We start from the raw sequence: 14,065 nt of genomic DNA, 5'->3' as shown, positions 1-14,065 counted from the left end.
CTCAAAGGGGAATAATAATGTGTACTTCACAGGGATTCTAAAGGAATGACAGTTAGATATTGGACATAAAACTTCTAGCACAATGCCCAGCATATATAGCCAGGGTCCATTAAGTTGTAGCTATTGTTATTATGACAGACACTCCTTATTCATGCCAGGATGGGCTATCCAGGATGGGCACCACACCCAGCTAATCCTTTCTCTGTCCCTTATCTGCTTTCCCTTTTATCCTTTCTGCCCCTGCTCTCCCTCCGCTGAGCCTTTTCCCCACATCATACCCCTCTCCTAAGACAATAGATCCCTCCAAGGTACCTGAGCGTCAGGCTTCTGCTCTGAGCCTCTTTCCTCTGGCCATCACTTTCCTGTAGGTCTGGAGCTCTGGCAAGAACAAATCAAACATTGGTCTGGGCTCAGGCATCCAGGGCCTGGCAGATCAAGCTTCTTTCCTTGGCTTCTAGAGGCTGAAGACCCTGAAGCACAACCACAGTGAGTCCGTAACAAAGAAGGTTGCTTGCAGGTGCTCAAGGTATGATTCAGTGGAGCAGGAGGGGCAAAAGGTTTGAGGTCAAATGGAACCTTTCTTCATGTTTTGGCTCTGCCATGCATAGCCATGTGGCCTTGGGCAAGTCACTGCAGTCAGCTCCCTTTTCTTTTTTCTAAATGAGATGACAACATCTAACACATAGGTTCCTGAAGGATTGAATGAGACAATGTATGTCCAAGTACCCAGCATAGGTGTAAAATCGAAGCCTAGTAAACAGAATCTGCTATTGTCAATGATGTGATGGTCTCCCTTGTGGATGTGCTGTCTGTGGTTCAGAAGACAAGGAGCAGGAGCTGTATTCAGTAAGTCCAGGCTATGGTAAACCACATGCTCTCTCCCACTGGGCCCGGGGAGTATTAGGGGATGCAGGGAAGCTAGGACATTATGAGCCAGGTTTCACAGACTTTTTAGCCTGATGCTAATCATTTTTTTTTCTTTTAGAGACAGGGTCCCACTCAGTCACCCAGGATGGAGTGCAGTGGGTCTATTCTAGTTAACTGCAGCCTCAAGCTCCTGAGTTCAAGTAATCCTCCCACCTTAGCCTCCTGAGTAACTGGTACTATAGGAGTGAACCACAATGCCCAGCTATTTTTTTTATAGAGATGGGGATCTCACTTTGTTGCCCAGGCTGTTCTTGAACTCCTAGCTTTAAGCAATCCTGCCCACTCAGCCTCTCAAAGTGCTGGGATTACAGATATAAGCCACCATGCCTGGCCTGTCTAATCAAACTTTCTGCAATGATGGAAATGTTCTGGCATCTGTGCCATTCGCTATGGGAGCCAGTAGCCACCTATGACCATTGAGCAGCTGAAGTATAGCTAATGTGACTAATGAACTGAAAATTACAATATACTGAATTTTAATTTATTTAAATTTGAGTAGCTATATGGGGCTAGTGGCTATCCTATTGAGCATCACAGCTTTAAGCAGTTGGAGGGGAAAGTGACATTGGTCCTAGTGGGTCATTTTTGAGACAGAGTCTCGCTCTGTCGCCCAGACTGGGTACAGTGGTGTTATCATGGCTCACTGCAGCCTCAACCTCCCAGGCTCAAATGATCCTCCCAACCTCAGCATCCTTAGTAGCTGGGATGACAGACGTGCACCATCACACCTGGCTAATTTTTTTTTTAAGATGGAGTCTTGCTATGTTGCCCAGGCTGGTCTTGAACTCTTGGACACAAGAGATCCTCCTGCCTTGGTGTCCCAAAGTACTGGGATTACAGATGTGAGCCACTACATCCAACAACATTGGTCCTACCTTTCCAGGTCATTATACAGGCAAGGAAATTGAGACCCAGAGAAGGGAAAGAGATTGCTCAGGGGCATACATCCATCTGTCTTCGAGTCTTGGCCAGGGAGAGCAAGTGTCAGGGAGGACAGCTGGGATAGTCTTTCATGGAAAAGCAGCTTCCTTTTCTTGGCCCATCCAAGATGGCCAGGCTGGAATCCATGCACAGCTGGAATGGCTAGCATTTGAGTGCCCACTGCATACCAGCAGGGCTCTAAACTCCTTAAGTGTAGTCACTCATTTAATTCTCAGAACAACTCTAAGACGTAGGTACCATAATTGCTCTCTCTTCCTTTTTTCAGTTGTAAGGGTTTTCCCAGAGTTTTCACCATTTAGTAATGCCAGTCTAACAGTGTCCTCCCCAAGGGTCTGCCTTCTTCTGAGACTTCTGGGGATCCTTCCTTCCACAGGGAACAGATGTGATCTGGACATGCCAGAGGAAGTTAAAAATCCTTTGCCGACCTAAGCATTAATTCATTCCTCAGTGCAGCAGTAGCAGGAAGAATCCCCATATTCCAGCTCTTCCTAGTCTCTTGGTCACCTTTCCCCTCATCTGCCTGAACCCAAGTTGCTTCTAAGGATAGGCCCAGACCCACCGCCTCTTGGCTTCTTACCTTTGTAGTTCTGCAGTTGTCTCCATGGGTGGGGAAAGAAGGAAGATGAGGTCTGCCTCCCTGCAGGGTCAGATACCAAGCCATGAACCCGGGACTGGAAAACAGCACATCACCCCTCACAGGCACACCCTTTTCTGCCACAAATGTTCAAACATCCAGATAAAGCTGATTTTGCAATTGACAGAGAAACATAACAGAACTGGCAAAAGTGCTTCAAATGAAGCATGTAAAATCCTGACTATGTCTTTGTTTGATGAATCCTGCAAGAGTGTTTTAAAAAGTCAGAGAAACAATTTTCACAAAAAATATAATAAAAATTAAGAATAGTGTGAGGTTTTTTCCCCTTTCTTTTTAAATTTGAGGTAATAATCTCACTCTGTTACTCAGCCTGTAGTGCAGTGGTGTGTTCCTACCTCACTACAGCCTCAATCTCCAGGGCTCAAGGAATCCTCCCACCTCAGCCTTCCAAGTAGCTGGTAATACAGGAATGCACCACCACGCCCCACTAATTTTGTTCATTTTTTGTAGAGACTATGTTGCCCAGGTTGGTCTCAAACTCCTGAGCTCAAGTAATCCTCTTGCCTTGGCCTTCCAAAGTGTTTGAATTACAGGCATGAGTCACTGAGCCCAGCTGATTTTTTTTTCTTTTTTAGATGGAGTCTCGCTCTGTTGCCAGGCTGGAGTGCAGTGGCGCAATCTTGGCTTACTACAACTTCTGCCTCCCGGGTTCATGCAATTCTCCTGCCTCAACCACCCGAGTAGCTGGGACTATAGGTGTGAGCCACCATGCCCAGCTAATTTTTGTATTTTTAGTAGAGACAGGGTTTAACCACATTAGCCAGGATGGTCTTGATCTCTGGACCTTGTGATCCCCCCGCCTTGGCCTCCCAAAGTGCTGGGATTATAGGTGTGAGCCACCATGCCCGGCCGAATTTTTTTTTTAAATAGAAATTTTTATAATTGAGAAACATGACACCTAACCCACCCCATGATCCCACCTAGCAATATTGGTTCAGCACCATGGAGAGCGACACACGGCTAATTATTCCTTCGGCTGTGCCTGTGTTTCCTAGACTCGTTGACTTATTCCTTCATCCACCCACCCACCCATTGATCTATCCATCCATCTTTTCATCCACCCATCATCTTTTCAGCCATCCATCCATCCATCTATCCATCCATCCATCTTTTCAACCACCCATCCATCTTTTCATCCACCCATCCAACTTTTCAGCCATCCATCCATCCATCCATCCATCTTTTCATCCACCCATCCATCCATCCATCTTTTCATCCACCCATCCATCTTTTCAGCCATCCATCCATCCATCCATCCTTTTCATCCACCCATCATCTTTTCAGCCATCCGTCCATCCATCTTTTCATCCACCCATCCATCTTTTCATCTATCCATCCATCTTTTCAGCCATCCATCCATCCATCCATCCATCCATCCATCCATCCATCTTTTCATCCACCCATCATCTTTTCAGCCATCCATCCATCTTTTCATCCACCCCATCTTTTCAGCCACCCATTTATCCATCGATCCATCAATCCAATCATCCATCCATCTATCTTTTCATTCATCCATTAATTCAATATATCTCAAGTACCAGGTGCCAAGCCTGAGCTAGGTTCTGAGGGTAGAGCTGTGAAGGTAGAGTTGTGAGTAAAACAGTAGGGCACACAAAGATTGATCTTGCAGATGAGGGGCCTCCTCCATTTCCCATCCCACTTTCCCCTCTCCTTTTCTCAAGGCCCTGAAGGCCAAGATCCCCTTCCTTTGGCTCACCTGGCCTGCAGCATGCTGATGGTAGGACACGTGACTGCCACCTTTGTCAAGCAGAGTAGGGTTGACACACAGATGCTGTTGCCGCTCAGGCTGCATGATTATGGCAAAGGTGTCAGGAGTGGAATCCCCTATCCCGTGGGCCCCGACCTTCCTTGCCTTGCAAGGGAGTAGGGTGACTCAGGCATAGAGAGGACTGGGCTGCAGGGGCAGTGGAAAGACCACTTACTCAAGCTTCCGGAGCCGTGGCAGGTAAGGGAGAACCTCCACGATGTTCAGCACCACCTGATCATCGAGCTGGTTGTCCTGAAAACTGCAAGGAGACCAAGGCCCAGTCCCTCTGCCCTGAGGTTGGGGCACTTGCAAGCCCCAGCTGGCAGGTGACAGAATGGCCACACTCATGTGGGAGACATAAGACAGGGGCCAAGAAAGAGCTGGTGGCCTGCTTTCTGGATTCCAGCAGGCACAGCTAGGAAGAAAGACCCTCTGCTGGCCTCACTTCTGTGTTTATTCAGTTCCCATGGGAAAGTTTTTGCCTGCTGGCTCAAGGAATCTAGAAGACAAACTGACAGCCTCCTCATGAGGTACGAGGAGGAGACCCAGCACCCTGCTCCTAGTGCTTATGCCTGGGATGTGCCTGAAGCCCCCAGGTGATTAGCAAAATCTAGACTGGGATGCTGGAGATGTCGCTTCCAGCCTCGGCTGTGACCCTGACTCACCCAGAGCCCAAAGCAAAACACATTCCTCTCTAACCTCACTTTCCCCACCTACACACAAGCCAGCCCTGCCTGGGTTCCTAGCTGGGGAACAGATGAGCTGATGGGAGTGAGGGCAATTGAGAACATTGGTGGTGATGGGAGACAAAATTAAAGTCCCCCTCAATAGCCAGGAAAGAAAAATGTCAACAAGTTTAATACTTCCGAACCTTTGCCTGATCACTGTTCACAGATACCTAACTAAGGGGACCTCTTGGACTGTGGTCCAACTTGTTATCTTCACTCAGCGAGTCCTGAACCTTAGTGCCAGGCTGCATCTGTGTGGATGAAGGCATCCCTTCTCTAAATGTTATAAAAGTGCCATATAAACTAGCAGTGTCCTGACAGTGAGGAGGGTCTCTGGTCCCACTCCTCTCCATGGTACTCAGTCCCAGACACAGGGCAGGAGTATATTTGTGCATATGAGCTTAATTAGTTAAGAGTGTGCTGGCATCTTAATGTGTACATGCATCTAAATGTGAGTGTGTGTGCTGCATGCAAGTGCACACCTGTGAGTGGGCATGTTCTGGCATAGGCCTGTGTACTTCTGTGCAACTGTGCAAGTGTAGACATGTGTGCACAAATGTGAAGGTGTGTGTGAGCTTCATGTAGTGATGTGTACCCACAGTGCCTGACCCCTGCCTACCCACTGCAATCCTTTCTCCTGGGATTACAGAAAGAGGGAGGGAGCCTTAACACTCATGCTCCTCCAAGATGATCCACAATATTAGATGACGGAAGCCTTGCTCTGCGAACTCTGGGAACCTTGTGTTTGGACTCAGCCCTACTGAGTACTTGGACTGATGCCTTCCCTCTCTGGATCTCACTGAAAAACTATTGGTCAGACTCTGATAGAACATGCAGGCCCCAGGGAGGCCCCAGTGGGGCTCTGGGACCTGGGCAGTGACTCATCTCCCCAGCCAGTGAGCCCTCCTGAAGATCACTCACCTAACTTCTTCCAGCTGTGGACAGAGGGGCAAAGCTTTCACCAGGTGGCTGATGCCTCGGGCAGTGATCTTACTTCCTGCTAACCTACAGAGTAAGCAAAGACGGTGGAGACGAATGGGGAGGGGCAAAGGATGAGGCCAGGAATCTGCCTTGTGTAGGATTAAGGAGAGGGAGGGGAGTACCAGGCATCCCCAGCTGAAGACCCTTCTCAGCTCCAAGGCCTGCCTCACCCCAGCATCTGCAGCCTCCCCATTGTCGGCAAGCTCCTGGAGAGGGCTTCTGCAAAGGCATCCCCACATTTCCTGCTCTTAAAGCTGTCATGAGAAGAAGCAAAGTGTCAGAGGATCAGTGCTGGGCAGGGCTGAGAAGTCATCGCCACCCCCTTGGACAGATGAGGATTAATACAGTAGTAGTAACAAATACATATTATGGCAGAGACTTCTAATGGTCCACCAGAACCCATTCTCCACTTCATCTACAGCAACAGACCTATCACAAGAAACATGGTTTTCCAGCCAGAGATCACATTTCTCAGCCTCCCTTGCAGCTCAGTGTGGCCAGGTGACTATGTTCTCACCAATGGAATGTGAGTGGAAGCGATGTGTCCTAGTTCCAGGACTGAACATTAATGAATTGGCATGTTCCTCCATGCTCTTTCCCTGTTCCCAAGACAGAGCACAAATATGCCCATGACCCAGCTTTGACTGTGCAGATAGGATGCCCAAGGGGATGATGGAGCAAAATGGGAGGGACCTGGATCCCTGCATGACTGTGTGGAGCTGAGCCATTCCACTGACCTGGACCACTTACCTCCAACTCTTCCATGAGAGAGAAATAAAATTCTACATTATTTAACCTGCTATATTTGGGGAGGAGGTTCCTCTGTTACTGCAGCCTAGCCTTTTCTCTAGCTAATATGCACACTGAGCCTTTGCTCTGTGCCAGGCACTGTGCTACAGAGTGTTTTTCATGCATTATCCCATCTCATTCTCTCAATGACCATGTGAGTCAGCTATTGTCACAGATTCATTTTAGGAATGAAGAAACTTTGGCCTAGACAGTGTGCATGTGTGTGCTACATACACATGCCCAAAGTCCAACAGCCTCTGTCAACACAGCCTAGATCTGAGACTTAAGCCCATGATTGACAGAGAGAGACTGAGGGTCCAGAAACCACAGACAAGAGGGGGATCCATTTGGGCTCCAGAGGTCCTGTCAAGACATGGAGCTTCCTCTCTTGCATTGCAGGCCATTCTGTTCTAATATCCAAGGTTCTTATCCAGTACTCTTGGCAGAGGTCTGCTAGACCAGTTGAGCTTTGCTCTCCCAAAAGCCCAATCCCCTCCCCGGTTCTTCTCTGCTCTTACTCACCTGAGGTTCTCTATCTGTCCACAGCCTACCAGAGCCTCAGGGCAGTGGGGCTCCAGGGTGCAGCCCTCAAAATCCAGGTGGATGGGGGCCTCCCTGTGCTCTAGGATGTTGGTCAGGATGGCCAGATCAGTGTAGGTTAGTGGGAAATTGTGGAAGGGCAGTTGAGAGGGCAGGCTTTGTGCAGTGAGGCTGGCCAGCTCAGGCTCCTGTGTCTCATCCACACAGTGTAACAGCTCTACCACCTTTGGCCCTGTGAGCTTGCGGGTGGCCAACTTCTTCAATGCCTGCACGACAGCAGCCTGCTTGGTGCCCACCCAGTCCTCACCACGCTGTGCCAGGTGGCTAAGGAAGGGACGGCAGGTGCAGGATGCCAGGCCCGCCAGGAAGGTGGGGAGGTGGTCTGAGAGGTCCAGTTTAGCTTTAGGTCCAGTCCGCAGTACCCAGCGGGAATTGAGGGTAACATGCTGGGTGAGTAAGTCTTTGTCCACCTCGGGGCTGGCCATCAGGTGCAGGGCAGCTAAAAACTCCTGCAGGCTGAAGTGGGTGAAAGCATAGCCTGTCTGCTGGTGCCCAGGGCCTGTGCAGATGCAGAAGGAGGTCAGCAGACTGTGGGTGGCCCCAAAAGCCATCAGGGGTGGAGGGATGTCTCTTGCATAGAAGGTAACCTTCCCTGTCTCCAGTATCCTCAGGGCCACCTTCCCCAGGCCCAGCAGGGACGTGGTGGGTAAGTGCCCGCGGGGGCTGAGGGTGAGCACCATCTGCATATAGAGCTGAGTCATGGTGGGCAGGAGGGCTGCAGACTGGCCTGGGGCATGGTCAGGGAGCAGATGGTAGAGGCAGAGGCAGGCAACTTGACACAGTGCAGGCACCGCACATAGGCTCCGAAGACGTCCATTTGTCTGTAACTCCCACAGGGCCCCCTCCCGCGATGGCTGGGTGCTGAAGAAGCAATTTACATATTCCTCCACCCGAGGCCCATCAAAGCCCAACATGTGGACCACAGCTGCCTCTGTGGGCAGGCAGGCAGGCAGCTTCCCTGGACGGGAGGTGACCAATACCCAGCAGCCGGGCAGGAGGGTCCCATTGCAGAGACCAGAGAAGAGGGCAAGAACAGGGCCTGGGCCATCAGGATCCTCAGGATCCGTGCTGGAGCAGGGCTGAAGGGCCTCATCTAGCCCATCAAAAATCAGCAGGACTTGGTCAGCATTATCCTCCAGGTACTGGAAGACAGCATCGGGGTCTGACTCAGGGCTCAGGTACAGATCAAAAAGGAGCTGGGGCAGCGTCAGGAACCTTGTAATCAGATTGAGCTGGCGGAATTCAAAAAGGAATAGGGCCTGGAAACAGTCCAGATGGCCCTCTGCCCACTTCCGGCAGAGGCGGTGGGCCAGCGTGGTCTTGCCCATGCCAGCCTTCCCCAAGAGTATGGTCACCCTCGGGCCCTTGTTAGTCCTGGTGTTGAAGAGGTCTGAGATGCTCACATCAGTGCCATCTTCCACCCTGGGGTTCCCCATAATGGTCCCACACTGATTGTCTAAGGGCGCTGTGGCCCGGCGCAGGATTGGAGGGACATAGGCCTGGTGGAAGGCGTGGGGCTGCCCTGACCCAGGGATTTGGCTCCCATAGCGCTGCAGGGCAGAGGTCCGCAGGAGCTGCAGGTACTTCTTGGCCAACTCTGCAAGGGGCAGGGACATGGCATGAGGACAGGACCTCTTGGCCCTCTGCTCATGTCCTCTTGGCCCAGTATTGGGCTGTTGAGGGCCTCTAGTCCCAGCTGTGTATGTATGAGGGTGTGAGGGTGAGGGTATCAAGAGCACCATAGGGGGTTCTGTGCCACCTAGACTTCCAGAAGGATTCACTTCTAAAGGAGCACAGGCTCTCCGGTAGCTATTTAAACAGGCAGGTGGGAATGGGGAAGTGTGGGTCATGGTTCTACCCATTCTGCAATAGTACACATGGTGTAAGAGCTCAGTAAGATGGGGGGAGGGAAATAGGGCACCTCCTTTGCAACGTATTTTTTTTTTGCCAGAGACAGAATCTCACTCTGTTGCCCAGGCTGGAGTGCAATGGCACGATCCTAGCTCACTGCTGCCTCAAACTCCTGGTCTCAAGTGATCCTTCTGCCCCAGCCTCCCGAGCAGCTGGGACTGCAAGTGCATACCCGCACACCCAGCTAATTTTTGTATTTTTAGTACAGACACGGTTTGGTCATGTCGGCCAGGCTGGTAGCGAATTCCTGGGTTCAAGTGATCCACTTGCCTCAGCCTGCTAAAGTGCTGGGATTACAGGTGTGAGCCACCACGCCTGGCCCCTTTGCCACATCTTATTGAAACAGCCTCTTCCTGTGTTATCTGGGTCCCCAGTGCTTCTTCCCAATATTTCAGTTCCGCAATGCCCAAGGGTGAGTTCTAACAACCTGTGGGCCTAGGCACTACCAATCAGAACTGTGGGAGCTGGGCCCCTACAGTGCCAAACATTAACCATTTATTTATTTATTTATTTAATTTATTTATTATTTTTTTTGAGACGGAGTTTCGCTCTTGTTACCCAGGCTGGAATGCAATGGCGCGATCTCGGCTCACTGCAACCTCCACCTCCTGGGTTCAAGCGATTCCCTTGCCTCAGCTTCACAAGTAGCTGGGATTACAGGCATATGCCATCATGCCCAGCTAATTTTGTATTTTTATTAGAGATGGGGTTTCTCCATGTTGGTCAGGCTGGTCTCAAACTCCTGACCGCAGGTGATCCACCCACCTCAGCCTTCCAAAGTGCTGGGATTACAGGCGTGAGCCACTGCACCCGGCCAGACACTAACCTTTTAATTCCTGGGTCATTGAGAGGTCTCAGGTGACCCAGGGAAAGGGCTGGGGCTGCTTTTGTGGGAACCCTAAGGGGAGAGGCCAAGGTAGTGGCCTATTCTGAGTGGATGTGAATCCCCTGGTTATAGCCATGGTTGGTGGCAGTGGGGGGCAGAGAGGGCTCCAGTTAGCGGGACAACTGGTGGAGAACGAGGACCATCCTGAGAACTGGTCAAGAATGAGAGAAGTCTCCTCTCTTCCCCTTCACTGGCCTGGCCTGCCCTAAGCAGCTCCATGTCTCCCCATGGGCCCGCAGGGCCTCTGCCTTGGGTGCTTCTCCCAGGCCTCCCCACCACTCCCCATCCCCACTCATGCCCAAACTGGTCTCCTCCCAGGGTATACTTCAACACTGAGGACATAGTGTGTCCCTGGAAAAGCCTGGATGGTGAGGCTGAGACCTGTATGGTGCTTCCAGCTCCTTCAGCAGAGCCCTCCCTAGGGAAGCCCCATGCAGCCAAATGGGTGAGGCCCTTCACTGCCGGCCCAGCCTCTGCCTGTGCAGGACCTCCAGTCCTTCTCTCTTGGAAGCTTGTGAGATGAGAGTCACTGGGCCTCTGGAGGCTTGTTGGCTGGAGACAGGGTGCAGGGTCCAAGTCCTGGCTCCCAGGCAACCCCCTCTCTCTGTTCAGCTTCCTCCCCACACTGGTACCCACCTAGCTGCTGCTTCCTGTACTGCTTCCGGCGGGGTGAGGACCCACAGCTCTGATGGGGGCGCTTGAGGCCTGAAAGAGCAAAGGAAGTGGTAGAGGAGCAGGGTCTGGGGATCTGAGCTGAGGGGGTACCCAGAACCTTTGGGGAGCTCCAGTCCACAGACAGGTGGCAGGCAGCCAAGTATACCCACATGCAGGTACTGGAAAGGCAGGCAGCAGGCAGAGGGTGCATGATGTTGACATAGCTTCTATTTGCAGAGGGGACTTCTAGGCTCCCCATTGGAAGGTGAATGTTCTGGGCCCAGCAACCTTACCATCCAGGATGCAGGGAGCAGGGCCGACAGCCAGCAGACCCCAGAAACACTCAGCCCCAAGTACTAAATGCCTGTCTGTCCATCAGGGAAGGATCAAGCTCTATGGAAGCCACCACTGGTTATAAAGTCAAGTTTCCAGTGAATTTAGCCAGGCCTGCAACCTCCCTCCTGTATTAGTGTTTTATCATCCCAATTCCTTATCACCCACACTTCCTCACTTCCCTTACTTAATAGGGAGTCTTGCAAATGGGTCAGGGACAGGTGAGGAGCGTGGCCTATGAGAAATGGCTGAGTCTTGTCTCATTGCGTGGATTTTCAAGAAGCACTTTAATACCTTTCTGGAAGAGTTTGAAAAAGGAAGAAGGAAAACAAGAAGGAAGGGGACTGACAAAGGAGGGGAGGGAGAAAGGAAAGAGGACTCAGGAAATAATTTTAAGAAGTCAAGCAGAGTTTTCCTATAGCTAAGCACTAGTGACCAGTCAGAATAGCCTGGAGCAGGGCCCTGGGCTCCTCGCCCAGCTAGGAGCTGGGGCCAGTTCAAGAGCACTTCAATATCTTAATAAATCCTATACTACAAAGGGACTCACTTGTCAAATATCGATCAGATCTGGTCATAGCCATGAGACAATGATGCCAGCTCAGTGAGATGGGCCTGTTGGACCAGGGACTTGTGTAGTTTTGATTCACTGGGGAGCTGGGATGGCAGGGTGGGTTTTCCATTAGCATAATGCCATGCAGTGATAAGTCAAGTCAGTGCCTCTATAGAAATCAAGGTGCTGAGACTAAAGTGTGACCCGTGAATCAGTAGGTGGTCGTTGATCACTGGGCCTTCGGAGCTCCTTCAGAAAATTAGTCAAAGGCTCCATGAGTGAAGACAGCAGCTGTGGGTGAGTGTCAAGTCCAAGGTGTACAAATGGGGAGGGGGTGGTTAGAGTTTCCCTGAGAAGCCTGACACTTTGGGTCTGAGAGATGAATCCATGCGGGTTGGGGGCAGGAGAGTGAGAACAGGCTTCCTGAGGGGCTCAGGTTAGACCCTTGAGAATTGATAACGGGACAAGCTAAAGCCTTGAAAGTCACAGGAGGAGGAGATGGGGCTGGGGGACATAGCTAGGGGCTTGACACACTTGCAAATGGGCCAAGGACAGGTGAGGAGCGTGGCCTATGAGAAATGGCTGTGACCAGCCACCACCAGCTTGGAGGTGGGGACTTAACAGTGCTCACCACACCCTTCCTGCCCCCACAACTCCAGTCCTCACCATGATGGAGCTGAGACTCACGTCGGCTTTTCTCTTCAGCTCTCAGCTGGCTGGTGAGCTCTGCAAGAGAGGGGAGAGTATAATGTGCTATGGGGCTGTCATGGGATGCTGGGGACAAGCTCTGGCCTTGTGCTCGGCTCAGGCTCATCCCACAGGGTGGGTACCCAGCAAAGGAGAAATAAAATGAACACTCAGTTACCTGTTGTGGAGAAAAGGTGGTGGCGAGCTTTGAAGGCAGTGGTGGGCAGAAATATGTGTATATGCAAGTGTGTGCACAGGTGTGCATGCCTATGTATATGGGTTTATGCATATACCCACATGTATATGCACTGTGTATATCTGAATATGTGTGTACATGTGTGCATGTGTCCCCCCCACCCCGCCCCCCGCATTTCCCACATTCTGCCTGGAAGTTGCCTTGACGTAGAGTTCTTAAGTGAGTTCCCATTTTCTCTCCAAGGACACTGTTGCCCCTCAATGTCCTGTGTTTCCCCTCAGTGCTGTGCAAACAGAAGGGGCCCAGGAAATGCCCATGGAACTGAACAGAGTTAACCTGACTACCTATCAGTTGAGGGCAGAAAGCACTCCCTGTGACTGCTTCTGAAACAAACAACAAACCTCTAGCCAGGTGCAGTGACTCACATCTGTGATCCCGGCACTTTGGGAGGCCAAGAGAGGAGGATCACTTAAGGCCAGGAGTTCAAGACCAGCCTGGGCAACATAGTGATGTCCCGTCTCTAGATAAAAATGAAAAATTAGCCTAATGTGGGTGGTGTGCACGTATAGTTCCATTGTAGTCCCAGGTACTTGGGAGGCTGAAGTGGGAGGATTGCCTGATTTTGGGAGCTGGATGCTGTAGTGAGCTATGACTGTACCACTGCACTCCAGCCTAGGCAACCGAGCTTGTCTCAAAAACAAAAACAAAAACAAACACAAACACGAACAAAAATCCAAAAAGAACCACAATAAAAAACAGCCAACCAAAAAAAGAAAAGAAAAGCAATCTCTTGGGCATTATGGGCTATGTGGGATTTGGGGGCTGGAAGCGGTCACTGAGTCCTTTCTGTTCTTGCATTCTATCTCCCTGAGCAATTTGAGTGAAGCCAGGTGGAAGGAGGGGTCCTCCAGGCCCCAGCAGATTTGGGAGCATTAGGGAATTTTTTCTGGGAAGCTCCCAGAAATGCAGACTTGAGATCCTGGCTTGGCTGCACCCTCTCTGTGACTCAGGTGGGTCCCTGGCACCCCACCCACGGATCCCCATGACCTGGGCGCTGGCCCAGCTGCTTTGCATCTCTCACACCTGCCCTTACCATCATCACAGCCCCAAGTACTCAGCAGTGGCACCTCCAGGTCCAGAGGCACCTCCAGCTCCATGCACACACAGTGGATGAAAGACTGCCAGGTGGCCAGACCTTGGACATGCAGTTTTCTGAGTTGTAGGATGATTCTCTGTTCAGGATCTGAGGTCTCATTCCCGGAATCCAGGTCTGTGTTGGGGAGGAAGAACTTCATCTTGGAGTTCAGCCATTCTGGGTCTTTGCTGAGCAGCCTCACCAGCCAGCTCCACAGGTTCTTGGTGCCCAGCTGGAGGCCAACGGGGTCCATGAGGAGCCAGCCCTGCAGGGACAGGGCAGTTAGGTGAGCTAAGGGGGACAGGTAAACTGGGGACAGATAA

General features: G+C 51.1%; 1 protein-coding gene across 3 annotated transcripts in view; it reads right to left on the bottom strand.

Moving 5' to 3' along the window:
* NLRC5 (NLR family CARD domain containing 5) overlaps positions 1-14,065 on the bottom strand; it is a 95,644-nt gene that overhangs the window by 51,801 nt on the left and 29,778 nt on the right. For all 3 annotated transcript variants that reach the window (XM_032283951.1, XM_032283952.1, XM_032283953.1), the window contains exons 3-12: positions 13,701-14,007; positions 12,391-12,450; positions 10,824-10,892; positions 7,313-8,987; positions 6,172-6,255; positions 5,942-6,025; positions 4,468-4,551; positions 4,242-4,331; positions 2,447-2,506; positions 313-378 (exon numbers count right to left, since the gene is read on the bottom strand). In XM_032283951.1, coding sequence (XP_032139842.1) covers positions 313-378; positions 2,447-2,506; positions 4,242-4,331; positions 4,468-4,551; positions 5,942-6,025; positions 6,172-6,255; positions 7,313-8,987; positions 10,824-10,892; positions 12,391-12,450; positions 13,701-13,995 — 2,567 coding nt within the window. In that variant the 5' untranslated portion in view covers positions 13,996-14,007. The remainder of the gene's footprint in view (positions 1-312; positions 379-2,446; positions 2,507-4,241; positions 4,332-4,467; positions 4,552-5,941; positions 6,026-6,171; positions 6,256-7,312; positions 8,988-10,823; positions 10,893-12,390; positions 12,451-13,700; positions 14,008-14,065) is intronic.

The sequence above is a fragment of the Sapajus apella genome, unplaced genomic scaffold (genome assembly GCF_009761245.1).
Source record: "Sapajus apella isolate SASKATOON/1434 unplaced genomic scaffold, GSC_monkey_1.0 scaffold15, whole genome shotgun sequence".
In the NCBI taxonomy this organism is placed as follows: domain Eukaryota; kingdom Metazoa; phylum Chordata; class Mammalia; order Primates; family Cebidae; genus Sapajus; species Sapajus apella.
Note: the sequence above shows the minus strand (reverse complement) of the source record. Positions and strands in the feature narration are given on the sequence as shown.